Source organism: Myotis daubentonii, chromosome 6 (assembly GCF_963259705.1).
Source record: "Myotis daubentonii chromosome 6, mMyoDau2.1, whole genome shotgun sequence".
Lineage (NCBI taxonomy): Eukaryota > Metazoa > Chordata > Mammalia > Chiroptera > Vespertilionidae > Myotis > Myotis daubentonii.
In genome coordinates, this window is record NC_081845.1 from 23,674,996 (window position 1) to 23,691,127 (window position 16,132).

Here is a 16,132-nt window from a genome sequence, read left to right on the forward strand (position 1 = left end):
GATGAAATCAACCCAAAAGCAAGCCCTACCCAGGAGGCAGCCCAACAACACTTGTTATATAAATATGCCTTGAAGTTTGTTGTTGACACTTTAAGAAAAACTTGACTCTTGGCTTATGAACCAGGAGGTCACGATTCGATTCCGATCAGGGCACATGCCTAGGTTGTGGGCTGGATCCCCGGTGTGGCGTGTGCAGGAGGCAGCCGACCAATGATTCCATCTCATCATTGATGTTTCTATCTTTCTTTCCCTCTCCCTTTCTCTCTGAAATCAATAAAATATATTTAAAATAAAAATAAAAACATGACTCTTACAGGGACTTACAGTCCATAAGGCATGCTAGAGAAAGATAAAGTTATCATGTATGTAGTTCTAAAAATGAGAATAGGAAAAATAAAGTTAAGTTATGGTTAAAAAATGGATGAGACTAAATTTGATCTGTGATTAAGATAAAAAGCAAGAATTCATGTGAAAGAGTTGGGAAATTCCTAAGTAAAAAAGATCCCGTAAACCCTGGCCAGTGTGTGGCTCAGTTAGCTGAGCACTGTCCTATGTACCAAAGGGTTGCTGGTTTGATTCCCAGTCAGGGCACATGCCCAGTTGCAGGCTTGATCCATGGTAGGGTGCGTGCAGGAGGCAGCAGATCGACGTTTCCTTCTCACATTGATGTTTCTCTCTCTCTCCCCCTCTGCTTCCTCTCTCTCTAAAATCAATAAAAACATACTTTTTGCAAAAGGAAAAGAAAAAAGGATCCCATAAAACCCCAAAGTCATATTTAGTGATAGTGGTAAAAAATCTCACATACATTTAAGAAACAAAACACATTTTGCTGTTATGCTCAAACTAAGACATTTTATTAGTTGGCTTTACACCTTAAATAATAGTTTGGATAACAAAGGAAGAGTTTCCACTAATTCCAACCTAATCTTTCAAAAGTTTACTTGTTACAGGAAGAATATTCTTATGCTCAACACAAAATACCTTTAAGATTATGACCTTCAGTAAATCTTTCCTTAGAGTTAACAACAACAAAAATTTGCACTGGTCAAATATTAACTACCCCAACCACCCAATTTAGTTATTTTTCCAAAATGTATGCGGTAGAGTTGAAAACCAAAAGGAAACTGTAAACATTCCATAGTTTGGCTGGAAGTTGAGTTCATTTCATGATGATTCAATTCTTTTAACATGTATTTCAGATAGTTTCCGTAAATCTTAGCAAAGTAAATCCGTTTACTAACATTTCAAAGGGAAAGCTGGTTTGGCAACTTGAAATTTTTGCAGGAGTGATAATCAATACTTCTTTGCTGCTGATTATGGCTTTAATTTTCTCTTTTTTTTTTTTAAAAAAAATACCAATTGCACATTGTTCCTTTAATTGAATAACTGGATTCTTTAAAAACACAGCTTAGTTATGTCCTTGCATTTGGAAGCAGTGGAGAAGTTCTGACCCATCATTCTTTTATCTGTAAAGGAGAAAAACATATTTGCTAAAATTCAATCAATCATATTAAAAGAACAAACAACAAAAGGCAACTGACAGTGAAATCATTTTATCAAGATGAATCTTTTTTCTTTTTCCTGCCACTGTTCCCTTCCCTAGTCATGCTATTTCTGAGATTATCTATAATCACTCCATTATTTCCCACAAGGGACTGCATCTTATTTCTAGAAAGCGCTTTTATAAAGAGTGCTTTGGCAGATTGGAAGTGATGTTGATGACAATGACATGAGATAGCATTTATGGAATGCTTTATATGTGTCAATTACTGTGCCGAGTCTTTCCACTAATCATTTCATTTCACATCCACAGCTCCGAGAAGCAGAGTCCATTACCCATTTTTATAGAAGAATAAATCCAGGGAGAAATGTTGTGCTTATGCTGCTAGGAATCAGCGGAACAGCAACAGACACTTGGGCAGTTTAACTCCAGAGTCTTTTACATGACACACGTGCAACTGGGTTTTGATACAACCTAAAGCCCTCTATTCAAAGTATACATACAATTAAATGACTTGAATAAGTTTCATGCAGAAAATAATTATATAAATGAGTAAATCCCCCCCCTTAAAATATAATATTCATAAGACTTATGTTGATCATGATAGTGTAGAAAAAAATTTAAATTACTGATATTTTCTGGTTCATTTCTGGCTATTTTCTCCATAACTCAGCTGCACCTCACATTATATAACAGGTTTGCTTCAGAAACATTACTAATATGGTAACTGAACTTTTTGAATGAATCATTTCAAATGTCCTGAAAGCCAGTCATATAATGAAAAAATGTTAATGTGGGCTCTTCTATTAATGAAATTACTGTCCCCAACTTATTTGACTTTCAAAATCTGTATTCTCATCATTTGGATTGCATACTCACAGACTTTTCAATGAATTTCCTTTAATTTTGAGCAATGTTACTGATGGAGGACATAGTTTGGAAGTCTCACTGTAGGAAATTCCAAGACCAAACATTTCTTCCCATTTAAAACGAAATTTTAATAAGAATTTTAAAATTTTTTATAATACCATAACTGTATTTCTCTTAAGCCATATAATCTCATTAATCACCTTTAAAAAGTAGGAAAAAACATCATAACCATGGACACACAACCGGTCACTTTACAATACCTCAGTGACTACACCAGCAGCTACTGTAGAACCACTGTAGCGTAACATGAATCTCCCCAGTTCCTTAAAGTCTTTGTACAGCTCAAGAGCCACTGGTCTTTGTGTCTGTAGCTCTACCAACGCATTCTGACCTTTAGTCAACAACCTATCAAGAAAAAAAAGGAAAAAATGAACATCCCATAGAGGTGAATAAATGTAATAAACAACCTGAAAAATACAAAATCAACAAATCAACTTAGTCTTTCAAAACTTAAAAAGAAAATAAATTTTTCTTAAAATGAAAATGTATCCTTTGAATTTTTCTGGGTTGAAAAAAAAAATCACAGCAGAAATTATAGATTAGTATATATATATATGTGTGTATATATATATATATCTTAATATTTGTATTGATTTCAGAAAGGAAGGGAGAGGGAGAGAGCAAGAGTAGCACCTATGATGAGAGAGAATCATTGATCCGCTGCCTCCTGCACACCCACATTGGGATGAAGCCTGCAACCTGGGCATGTGCCCGGACTGGGAATTGAACCGTGACCTCCTGGTTCATAGGTTGATGCTCAACCACTGAGCCATGCTGGCTGGACTATACATATATTTTAAGAAATATTAGTTCATCTTTCTTTCTCAGTCTCTCTCTCTCTCTCTCTCTCTCTCTCTCTCTCTCTCTCTCTCTCTCTCCTTATATATATTTTACCAATCTTTCAAATGTAAACCTATTCCTGGGAGGATGCTATAACACAGTGATGGCGAACCTATGACACGCGTGTCAGAGGTGACACGCGAACTCATTTTTTTGGTTGATTTTTCTTTGTTAAATGGCATTTAAATATATAAAATAAATATCAAAAATATAAGTCTTTGTTTTACTATGGTTGCAAATATCAAAAAATTTCTATATGTGACACGGCACCAGAGTTAAGTTAGGGTTTTTCAAAATGCTGACACGCCGAGCTCAAAAGGTTCGCCATCACTGCTACAACATAAAGTATACTCAAAGCCCCCTCTACCAAAGCCTTCCCTGTCATTCCCATGAAACAGAGTTTCAATTATATAATCAAGAAATCGAGGCACTTGTACTTTAAAAGAGGAATGCAATGCCCTAACGTTTCCCTAGTAAAATTCTAATTAATAAATTATGTGTTGAAGTTGTCTTTTTAGAGAGGGTCATCTCCTAGTGCCAACACAGAAACCGGTTCTTTAACAAAGGTTCAGGACATAATCACATAAGATTTTCCCATAATACGATGTTTGTAGGAAATAAAGGGGATGGGGCATGGGTCTGATTATACACAGGTTCACAGAGATAAGCAAACCAACAAAAATCCAAAAAATGCGTGGACACAACACCCTATTTACTACAAGAAGCAGAACCCAACAGGGGACATTTTGACATTGTTCCCTATTTTAATTTTTATCTGCTCTAGAAAGACAGAGAATAGCAATCAGACTCATCTTCTGAAAAATTAGTTCGGAGACAGACTGATAGAACAAGCTAAACAGGTTTCTAAACAAGTATTACACAATTTCCAAATATTGGTTTTAGACAATTTCAGGCCAAAGTCTCATTCCTTAGGAAGGAGAAGATCCAATACATTTATGATTTGCGCTTAGTTTCTAGAAGGTTCAATTCCATTCCATATAAAGCAATTGAGTCTACAAAGTGCCTTTAGTGGAAAAAAAAGGAAAAGGCCAAATGGCATTGGTGCAAAATAGAAGGAAAGGACTAAGTTATAAATAAGATGACAAGGGAAACTAACATGAGAATATACTAAGACCTACTATCACTGAGCTAGGACTTATAAGCAGGACGGGGAATTCAGGATTAGATTTGATGAGCCAATTTCAGATTGAGAATTCTCCAAATCACTGGTCTGGGTCAAACAACCTGGCTCCTGTCAAAAAGGATGTGACTTATGTGAACCAACCAACTGTGTTAGAATCCTGGCTCTGCTATTTGCTAGTTCTGTGACCTTGAACATGTGATACAACCTCTCTAAGCTTCAGTTTCCTCATCTAAAAAATGGGGAAAATAATAGTACCTGCTTCATATGGTTCCTGAGCATATACACCTGTGAAAGCATTCATGACAGAGCCTATGAAACAGTAGTCCTCCAGAAATGTTAGTCCTTAGCACATTTCTCAGCACATTACGGAAGACACTCATGCCAGAAGCTAAAGGCTGAGGTTAAAAATAAAGAAGGATCTTTAAAAGATAAGAAGCCCTTTATAACTAACGGAGAAACAGGCATGGTTTAGAGCAGTGTGAAGATTCTCTCTTCCACTTGCAGCCAACCCATTAACCCATTAACCCACTAACCACCTTTGACCTCTTACACAGGTGCAGATGAGGAGGAACACTCAAGGACAGAAAAAAAGGGGATTTTGGGTGGGATTCCCCATAGAGAAGAAGGGAGGAAAACCCCAAGGCTGAAGCAGCCAAGCCAAACTGTGGTTAGCCTGTATTTGATTTAGGGTAAGAAACTTAAGCTTCTCAGGAAGCACTTCCTTTGAAAGTGCTAGCCTTGTCCCAGCCAAAGGGGAATGGTCCACAACTAGGCCAAGATATTAACAGTAAGCAGAGCGGACCAATGTGATGAGCTCAGCTAAGGTTCCAGGTGGACATGGAGCAGAAGGAAAATACTTTCCACGTAGAAAAAACTAGGTGCTACAGTGTGTGTAGTTCGCTTTCTCCCTGGCTGTTCTTAGCACAGGGAATGACTCCCTGTAAGGAGAAGACAAGGAAGTTAAGAACACTCAGCTGGAACTTGGAACCAGTGGCTAGGCAAAATTCAAGTTCATCTTTTAAAATGTAGGACTGTTTTTTTAAAAAATGCCTTTACTTTTACATTGCTTGATACATACATATAAATTTATATTTCCATTTCATTTACAATCACACCCCACCATTACCACCATGCAGAACAAATTACATCTAGCATTCATACCTATAGAGGAGCTTAAATATTTATTTTTGTGTCTGTTTTAATCTAGTCCATAAAAAATGATTTCTGGAACAAGTAAAAAGAGAGTTTACTTACTGCTCCTAAAAATATTACACACGAAAAATTAAACTATAAGAAATTTGCTTAAATTGCTTGTGTTTATTATTTACGCATTAAAAGACTTACTTAGGCTTCTTCTTGGTAACCTCACCCGTGCTTTTGTTCAAGACGCTAATCAATCGTTTAATAACAGCAGGCTCACTGACAGTCTGGTAGTGTAACAGCACCTAAAACAAAACACTGTAACACTGAATAACTGCTTACCACAGCATGTCTGGCCTATTACTTGCTCACATTTAATTATATTAAATGCAGCATTATTTCCTGGGGTTTTTAGGATCTCCAGTTGCCTCCTCTAAGTCTCACCATTCTAATTAGCTTGCTCCCCAACTTACTAGGGGAAAAAGGTCATGGAGGCAGTCCAAACATCTCCACCAGTCATTGTGAATTACATAACCTTCCTTATAGGGTGAGATGAGAATTAAATAGGATCAGAGACAGTGACTGGTACAAAAGGTGTTCAACATATGTTTCATCATAAAAATTAGGGAATGGGAATCATGTGACATTAAGCAGGAATTAATATATTCATTGTTGGATAATGAGAATAAAATATTATAGGGGAGTTTAGACTGGCTTTGAAGTCAGACAGATCTGAGTTCAAATCTTAACTCCACACTTTCCAGTTGTACAATTTGTGACAAGTCCTTTAACAACTCTATCCCCAACAGCCCAGCTTCAGGATCCTTATCACTGAAATGAGGAAAATCAGATGCTATTTTAAAGTAGTGCCTAGCCACTTTAAAATAGTGAACATTCAGTTAATTGATGGCCTTACATATTAGCTATTATTGTTCATGTTTTAGATATAAGAAAATTAATATCAAAAAGGCTTAGTAACCTAATGTGGTTATGGTGACATGTGTCAGAGACAAACTTTTGCTGAGGTCAACTGGAGTCAGAATTAGGCTGTCCTCCATTCAAATAGTAAGGACTGAGTGTACACTACGTCTATAGCTTAGGTTAGTGAAAAAATCCAATACCCAGGAAGCGGCCAAGCTATCAAACGTTTAAGTGGTTTGTAAGTACCATTTTATGCTATTTCCCTGAAGAAACACTGACACTTCTATTCTGAAATTTCCTGGCTAAAATAGTTTGCATATTCAGAAAACAGAAGCCTGAAAAGTTTCATATAAGATTTAGGATTCTGTACTTCATGTGGGGTTGAAAGAATTAAATTGCCTAGTGTTTTATAAACTATAATGAGCTACATAATCTATTAAGTAGCACAGTAAGCCAATGAGAAAAGGAAATTTCTTAAAGGAAAATTGAAGGGTTACTTCCCAAAGAAGGAGGTAAGAGTTAAGGGCACCATCAAAAGATGAATAAAAAAACAAAATGTAGCATTTGCATAAAATGGAATATTATTCAGCATTAAAAATGACTGAAATTTTGATACATGCTATAATATGGATGAAGCGTGAAAACATCATGTGAAGTAAAATAAGCAAAGTGCAAAAGGGCAAATAGTATTTGATTCTATTTATATGAGGTACCTAGAATAGTCAAATTCAGAGACAGAAAGTAGAATAGTGATTACCAGGGGATGGGGGCAGGAAAGGGGAGTTAATGTTCAGTAGGTATGGAGTTTCAGTTTGGGATAATAAAAAGGGTCTTGAAATGGATGGTGATGATGAATACATAAAAATGTGAATGTTCTTTATGCCACTAAACACTTAAAAATGGTTAATACAAGAATAAACTCTGTATTTCACTTACAACTGTAAACCTACTTTTGCATCACCTTGTATTTATGTAGCAATAATAAACAAGTCCCTAAATAGTAAAATTTTAATTACTTAGGAAGCCTTTTCTTGGTTAAAAATTATATTTTGAAAGGTTTCTTCCCACAGGAAGTGGACAATGACAAAACGTGACTGCTTTTCTGAAACACGTTTCATCCTGCATTCATGAATCAATATAGGTGAGAGCAATCTCATTAAGCAGCACTGAAAAACTTTCAATTCATACTTATTTTTAAGAAACTACAGTAGACAGGAAAACAGTATTACTATTCAAAGTAACTATTGACCTGTTGACCTCTGTACCTCTCCATTGGCGAAAATTATTGCTGCGTGAGTAAAAACATGCAGTAACCAACCTCTCCAACTTCTCCACTGGACATACTGCTTTCTAAGAATTAGTGCCATTTGTACATAGCAATTGAGTTGTAGTTCCTTGACTATCAATACATGCATTTTGAATATTTAAAAATTAAATATTTTCAACTATAACAGGTTTTTTGTTGTGTTTTTTTTTGGAGAGAAGCTTCTACTCCCTTTTTTAGCTCATGGGAGAAATGGACTATAATTATAAAAATAAAAAACTTAAACAGTATCTTATAAACATTTTATATGATCAAATTTACATAGAATTACAAAGAATTATCAGCAAAGCACATGACTCAAATAGTGTAAGTATAAAATGAATTTAAATTAGCTAAATAAATGTATGTTTAACCCCTTAAGTACTATCACTAACTTAAATGAAGTTTAAAGGTCAATTACTATTACTGTCTTACTTTTATTGCAAAGATGCATCGAATGGTGAACTGTTTATATTTTCAAAAGGAAGCCATTTAATTCCACTGAGAAACATTTTTTTACTATCATGCAGAATCTGTACTACATAAGCTGATCAAGAAAAAAAAAGTCTAATGGGAAAAATGCTCATTTGTTAAGTGGCAAACACAAGTTACCAACCTATGAACAGAGTATGGCCCTGAATATCTGAAAAAAAATTACACATAAGACAAGGAATTCATACTATGCACAAGTAACAGTATCTTTTCTGGATAAATAACATTATATCATAAAATCACCCTCTTCCCATAAAGGTGTATGTTTCAAATGAAGCTGGTCAATGATAACAGGCAAACCAAACTCACAGCATGCAGAGTCTCAAGGTGTTGCTTCAGCACAATTAAGTTTACCCTATGGCAGGCACCCCAGAATATACCCATAAAACCAAAGGGTAGACAGCACATACACAGAAAAACACACCGAAATGTAAAGAGAATACGAGTATATTTATGGATTATGCAATCCTAGAACAATCTTGCTAAGTTTATTTTCTTGTGTTTTTCATAGTTTTCTGTAACAATGTATCACTTTTATAATCAGAAAAACTACAAATAAGCATATTAAAACAAAAAAACCCCAGAAAAACCCAATTTACAATTAGTCAGGTAACCTTTAGAACACAGTAAAAAAGGATCTACCAATTTCCCTAGATAAGTTATAGTATTACCATCAGTTTGTATCCTATTGATTATGAAATATCTACTCAATGCCTCTTTGAAAATATTCAGGCTCAAGGATCAAAATAAAAATGACTTTCAAATTCTAATTTCATATTTTTCTGGATTAGAGTAATAAGATGTTAGCTGAAAATAACCATAGCACTATCACTTATAAAAAGAATTATTGCTTTTAAGGATAAAGTGACTTTGAATTTGTAAAAACAGTAACAACTGAACATTTTGAAACTTACAGGAAATCCTTTAGTGATAGGAATTTCAATATTGAAGATGAGGATTCGGGCTCTGAATCGAGTGCAAGCTTTAATGGGTTCTTTGGGACCACAAAATATGCAGCCAACACTGTAACAAGAAAAAAGGAGAGAAGGTAGTTGGGGGACAAATAAACATACCTCCAATAGGATTACCTCTACAATCATTCACTAAGTAAAACAAGCAAGCAAATTAGGGTCTTTTTCTAAATATTCCCTTCTGGGTCAAAGTCTGGCTTTATACCTTATATCATTTTCACACATAACAGCTTTCACTCAAAGAAGTACATGAGCTGACATGTATTGATTTCAATTTTAAGTAGGTTTGCATATTATCCTTATACTTCCACAGTGCCTGGTTTTGGCCAAATGAGATTCAGAATTAATACTCATTCTCTCATTTGAACTGGTCAAATGCAAAATGTATGTGTTTTGAGGTCCTATATCTAAAACAATGGTTGATTAAATTCATTTTCTCACTCACTTAATTTTGATGATATCCATCCCAACCAACGTAAGACTAACATGATCGCCTGCTGCTGCCCAATCGACAGGTTCATCATGCAGAGTGATTCCTGGAAATGAGTAAGAACCAAAGAATACAGTGAAACACCTCAATATCGAACCATAACAACCAAGAGAGTTTGGCTGATTGTGCCTCATCAGTCACTACTCATCATTTTCAATATGAATGGATCGAGAGTGAGAAGAGTAACTGTGCATGCTGAGGAAGACACACTTCCTCTACATTGACTCCTCTGGCAAATCACCCTAAACATAAAGTGACTTGTATCTGTCCATAAAAGGCTCATCTCTGCTTTTTCAATCAAGAATTTTAAACTCATTTATACAACTGAGTATATTAATTAAACAGGCCCCAAATATTTCTGTTATATTAATGGCTGTAGGTATAACAATACAGCACCAATTACTTTTAGTAACATAAAAAATGGGACTGGGGAAGCTGTGCAGTCTTCAGTTTACGTTGAATTAGACAACCACCTAAACCACCACCTGTGTTCTCCCAGGAGCCCATGGGCATCATTGCTCAGTCAGACGTGCTCTTGGCAGACCCTTTCACCAATTCCTTTCTCAAAAGAATGGCTGCCCAGAGACAGAGAGATGCACAGTGATAACTGGTTATATAAAAAGAGATTAATAGTGTAAAAAATTTTAATTTAAAAATGATCCCAGGTGCTGCACATACCTCTGTTACCTAGGGATTATCCTGGAGAACAACTATAAGGGCAATCCTCAGCTGCCTTATTCAAAGACTTAAAAGGAGTATCATATTTTATGATTCCATGCGTTAAGTTTATGGGGTAAGCTCCTTTCCACTGGAACTTTAGTCTTGTGATGAAGACAGTATGAAGGGCAACAACTGTGGAATAGTTCTTAAATGACATGTTTTTAGTAAATTATAATTTACCCTCATATTTCTGAAAATACTTATTTTTCCTATGTAGCATACACTTATGCAAGTTTCTTTAAGACTTTTATGCGAGTTTCTTTAAGACTTTTTGAAAATTCAAGGAGAGTTTTAAGGATTCTGGGACAACCTACACTTTTATTCAAAATTTCAATTATGTGCACATCTGAATTACTCTGAGAGCCAAACTTTTCATCAAGGTATCAAAGAGGTCCTTGATTCTAAAATTGTTAGCAATTCTAATATTAAGGAATATCTGCTAAATTTTCAACTAATTAAATTTAGTTTTTAAATGCAGATTTTAAATGAACATATCTGATTTTGCTATGAAATGTGGCATTGAAGACAGGAGCTACATACTTAACATACACTAGAGATTGCCTTAATTTAAGATCGAAGGGCATTCATACCAGAAGTTAAATTAACAATATAAAATATCTACAGATAATATATAATCTAATTTTCTGGCCCCAAACGTGTATCATCCTATACATGATATCTATCTTCTTGAAGACCTTCACTGGACAGACATTACACACAAAAAGTTATTTTTCAACACTCCATGCACTTTGATAATGTTATTAAGGTAAAAACATAATTAAGAATTTCCACTGTTGGTTGCAGATTTAGTCACTTCTCTCTTTTAGGACACAGCTGGGTAATGAGCCACAGTAGCACCTAAAGCAGTGGTTCTCAACCTTGGCTGCACATTAGAATCACCTGGGAATCTTTTTAAAATCCTGATTTCTGGGCCTCATCCTCCGGAAATTCTGTTTCTTTGTTACTAAAACGTTGTGGCCCCACCCCATAACAAAGAAACAGAATTTCCGGAGGATGAGGCCCAGAAATCAGGATTTTAAAAAGATTCCCAGGTGACTGTAATGTGCAGCCAAGGTTGAGAACCACTGACCTAAAGTGTTCAGACAGAAGTGTGCATTAAACAACTAAATAAATGAAGCAAAGCAACAGGGTTAGAAATTGAGAACAGAGAGCCTCCATGCTGGGGTAGAAGCACAGCTCTCAGGAGAGGGTGCTATACTCTTCAGGGGCTTCTGATCTGGTGTCTCTTTAAGAACCACTGGATTAAAGACAAATGGGTAGAATTTTTCTGGAAACGAAGTGACAGGAAGGAGGAGTAAGGCACAGAATGTGGGACTTTCAAAAGTGACCAAATTGTCACAAAGCAATCAAACTGTAAGGTCCCTGGATAATTTTAAAAACATGGTTTTAATTAATGTTTACTGGTTATTAAAAAAAACAAAACACTTCCTATTCTCAAAAAAAGCTTCTTGACATAAATCAGTATTTCAAAAGTATTATAGCTCTTGATCATTTTAAAAAACAAGAGATCTGAACTGGCAAACTTTTTTTAAAAAGTATATGTATTATTGTTTATCTAAACAGAATTTTCATGATCTCTAAGCAAGCAGAAAGAAAAAAATAAAATGGAAATAATTTTATCTTTCATCCCCTTATTCATCTTTAAATGTAGATTTAACACTATTACCTAGACACACAGTCATTAATTTCTTATAATCGTCAAGAAATTAGCTTTTAAAGTAATAAGCAAATTAATATTTTTAAATGTACATTCAAATTTATAAACAACTCAGGTACAACTCTGGATATAAATTATAAACAAGATTAACAGAAGCAGAAGAACTGAAATTTCAAAAAATTTTAACATTCCCAGTAGATTACACCTTAGTTTAAAATTGTTACAAATACTATTACTTCATAGTATAAACAGATCTTCATTTTTAAGTTGAAGTCCGAGGCTTAGTTGAAAGATTTAATCTTAAGGTAAGTATAACATTATAAACTTTTAAGCAGAATTCAGGAGAGAATAAATGTACACATGTAAGATCAAATGATTAGAAGATGAGAACAGTTATCAGCCATCATGAAAGGTCATATATTAGATTATGTACAAAAGCAGTAATTGGTGTACTTTAAACTAGCTCACAATTAATTTCTCTTTTCAACATCAGGATTCTCTACATTTACATCTTATTTTCTTAGGTCTTCCTATAATTTTTTTTTTTTTTTGGTATAAACGTGATCAAAGCTGTTACCATATAGTGATTCTAAAATACACATTTCAAAACAACAGTCTGCAGCAGTCTGCTTTGCCACTGACTGTTTAGTGCCCAGTTAGGTTAGATTTAATTTCTACTACTGAATACTATTTTAAATGTATCTGTCAGGTGTCTCTACATCTGGTTAAACTCTAAACAGACTTCTCACATCAGCATCAAAAAAAAAAAAATGCTACCACAGTTAGAATGCTATAGGTACATATATACACACATAGTCACAACAGAAAAAAATCGTTTAATGTTTTCACATTTTTATCTTCAACAGTTAGTATCATTTTGACAGTCAGTTACAATTTCAGTAAGAGGTTATTTACTCTGGAGTAAATAATTGCACTACTTTTTAAAAATCTGCTGTCTCAACTTAAGGGTTGTTTAGCAGAACTTTGCAGAGGAATACCTTTTGCAGTACAGGTTTCATTAGGAGGCATTGCTAGTAGTCGGTCACCAGTTTGGATATAACCAGCCTCAATTTTCCCAGTTACACAAAATCCAGATCCTTGATCTGCAAAACATACCCAAAGTTTATAATGATTCACATAGCAATGTTATCTGATGATTAATGCTATTAGTTCTATTTGGTTCCCTAGTAGTTATATACAACTGTAGTTCAATGAACATCAATGTTCATCTCAGAATTTTTAACATCGACTAATATGGCAATCACATTCTACTCTTGATTTTCTTACAAATAAAAATATTCATATTACAAAAAGTGGAAATTCATTTCTTCTTCAAATATATATTGAATGTTTACTAAGTACCAGGCACTCTGGGGATAAAGAGATGAAAATATAATCACCTATCCATAAGGAGTTTACACCAGTGCAGAGAAAGACAAAAACAATTACATTGTCCAGAGACAAAGGTTATTTATAATGAACACCTAGAAACAGAAAAAGCTACACAGAAGAATCCATGTTGAGGGGGAACAATTACAGTTTAGCTGGGCACTTAGAAGGAGAAGGAACAGGAGATCACCAGGTAGCTTGTGTGTATGGGTAGGGGAAGCAGGAAAACACCACTGACCCAGGAAACTTCATATGCAAAGGCACAGAGTTATAACCGCATGTGGGATGTGCTAAGACCCAGTGTCATTTATATGGAATTTACAGGGACCACATGAAATAATGAGGGAAGGCAAGACATGAGGTAACAGAGGTAGGCAAGGGACAGATGATAAAGGGGCCCTGTAAATCACGCTTAGGGCTTGAATTTCATCCTCAGTTAAGCAATGGGAGCCGGTTAAGAACTGTGAACAGAGAAGGGACATGATGGCATTTTCATGTCAGAGAGGAAGGAAGTCTGACTGAAATGCACACATTGGCTGTAGAAACTCAAGAATTTGGGAAGAAGGTATAACAGACTTAGGGTGGTAAGGTAAATGGGGGATAATGGCAAAAAGGGAGTTATCTGAGATGATAATGCATTAACTGTGGGACAGGAAGTTAAACAATAAGATGCATTTTAGGCTTGGTGAATTTGAAGTGTCTACAAGACATACATGTGGAGAAGACGCATTCTAGGAGGCACCAATCACACCAAATTCCATGAGAATGGAGCCCTGGGAGCACATTCCCTATGGGGATGTCCAGGAGCAGGTAGTACATTTACCTAGAGAATGTGAACAGATAGGTTGGAGATACAGATCTGGGAAGCATCAACACACTGGAGGCAGATGAACTCATGCATGTCTGTACAAAAGGATCATGTAGAGTAAGAGGACTGACACAATAGAGCACTAGTTAAGAGAGAGAGGGAGAGGAGCACAAAGAAGATATAGAGAGGTCAAAGACATAGAAAGGAGAGCAGGAGAAAGTGGGTCACAGAAACCAAGGGAGAAAAGTTTTAAGGTAGATGTGGCTACTGGTCTCAGAAGTAACACCAAATTCAAGGAAGATGGAAGGAAAATAAAACTGAAACATGTTATTGACTTGGGCAACCAAGCGATCATTTGGTAGGAACATACTGAGGGGAGCAGTGTAGGCAGAAGCCAGGAAGTAGCCTGAAGACAGAACAGGAGATGAACAAATAGAGTCAGCAAACATTGTTAATCAAAAAAGAAACTTAAGCACCTCTTGTATTTTACATAGATAACAGTAATTTGGAAAGCATTACCATATATACTCTTCTACTACCAGAATGCTAGAAGCTAATAACAATAATAAATTTCAGCTTTGTAACCAGTTAACTGCCACGATATTTTGAATTTAATTAAAAAAGGTCCGCCACTTGCGCCGATACTTGTGGCGTACAAACAGTTAAAATGATTTTTGTGAGACACCTTCATTCATTCACTATTAAACATCAGCATGTATTAGGTGCCAGGCACTGAGCCTGGTCCTGCAGATGCAGATAGAGAACAGACAGTCCTTGCCCTCAGGAAGTTCACAGCCTAAGTGAAATAGCACTCAGACACTTATGAGAAATGCAATGACAGAGGATACAGAGAACACAGAGAAACACCTCAGAGGATGTGTTTGGTGGACTCGCCAGTCATCAATTTACTGCTTCTCAGTTCCAAATCCACTTTACTGCCTGCTCTGTGAATAATGAAGATATGGAGGACAGTGACATTTTTACTGTATTGATTTTTCTAATATATAAATATGTTGCATCCTTCTGCTTACTGAGATTGTTTATTCCATTTCCATCTTATATATTTCTATACTAGAGGCCCGGTGCACAAACCTCAGCCCAGCCTGTGCCCTCTCGCAGTCCAGGAGCCCTCGAGGGATGTCTGACTGATGACAGTCTGACATCCTTATGTCTGTTTAATGACAGTTGGACATCCTTAGCACTGCCACGGAGGCAGGAGAGGCTCCCACTACCGCTGCTGTGCTCGCTAGCTGTGAGCCCGGCTTCTAGCTGAGCAGCGCTCCCCCCATGGGAGCGCACTGACCACCAGGGGTCAGCTCCTGTGTTCAGCGTATGCCCCCTGGTGGTCAGTGCACATCATAGCGAGCAGTTGAGCAGCCTTAGCATATCATTAGCATATTATGCTTTGATTGGTTGAATGGCCGACCAGACGGACTGGATGCTTAGCATATTAGGCTTTTATTATATAGGATAGGGTCTTACACTCATTAAGTGAGATGTATTCTTAGGTATTCAATACACCACCTCCTCCAGCAATGTCTGTACCCTTCTGTGTTTGGGTACTTTCCCTCAGCCCTAGGGTACTACATAGTTTCCTTATATCTTATATCACTCTTTTATCACATTAACAATCCTTTACTAATATATTGAACTTCCCATTTTACCTATATGTGGTTGGTGTCTCCTGATTGAATCCAAACACCTACAGATAGATAGGAAATGAATAAAGAGAGAGAACAAACCATGGGTAGGCACTGTGGCAACAGGGACCCTCCAATATGGTTAAGAAATAGTGAACAATCCAG

The 16,132-nt window shown here is 36.1% G+C and overlaps 1 protein-coding gene across 3 annotated transcripts in view; it reads right to left on the reverse strand.

Moving 5' to 3' along the window:
- Window positions 1-824: 824 nt before the first annotated feature.
- Window positions 825-16,132, reverse strand: part of HBS1L (HBS1 like translational GTPase) — an 83,875-nt gene continuing 68,567 nt past the window's right edge. For 2 of the 3 annotated variants that reach the window (XM_059700396.1, XM_059700399.1), the window contains 6 exons: window positions 13,129-13,233; window positions 9,688-9,778; window positions 9,186-9,294; window positions 5,760-5,860; window positions 2,632-2,776; window positions 825-1,466 (listed from right to left, as the gene is read on the reverse strand). In XM_059700396.1, coding sequence (XP_059556379.1) covers window positions 1,455-1,466; window positions 2,632-2,776; window positions 5,760-5,860; window positions 9,186-9,294; window positions 9,688-9,778; window positions 13,129-13,233 — 563 coding nt within the window. In that variant the 3' untranslated portion in view covers window positions 825-1,454. Of the gene's footprint in view, window positions 1,467-2,628; window positions 2,777-5,759; window positions 5,861-9,185; window positions 9,295-9,687; window positions 9,779-13,128; window positions 13,234-16,132 lie in introns of those variants that run through there. The other variant, XM_059700398.1, reaches the window with a different exon arrangement.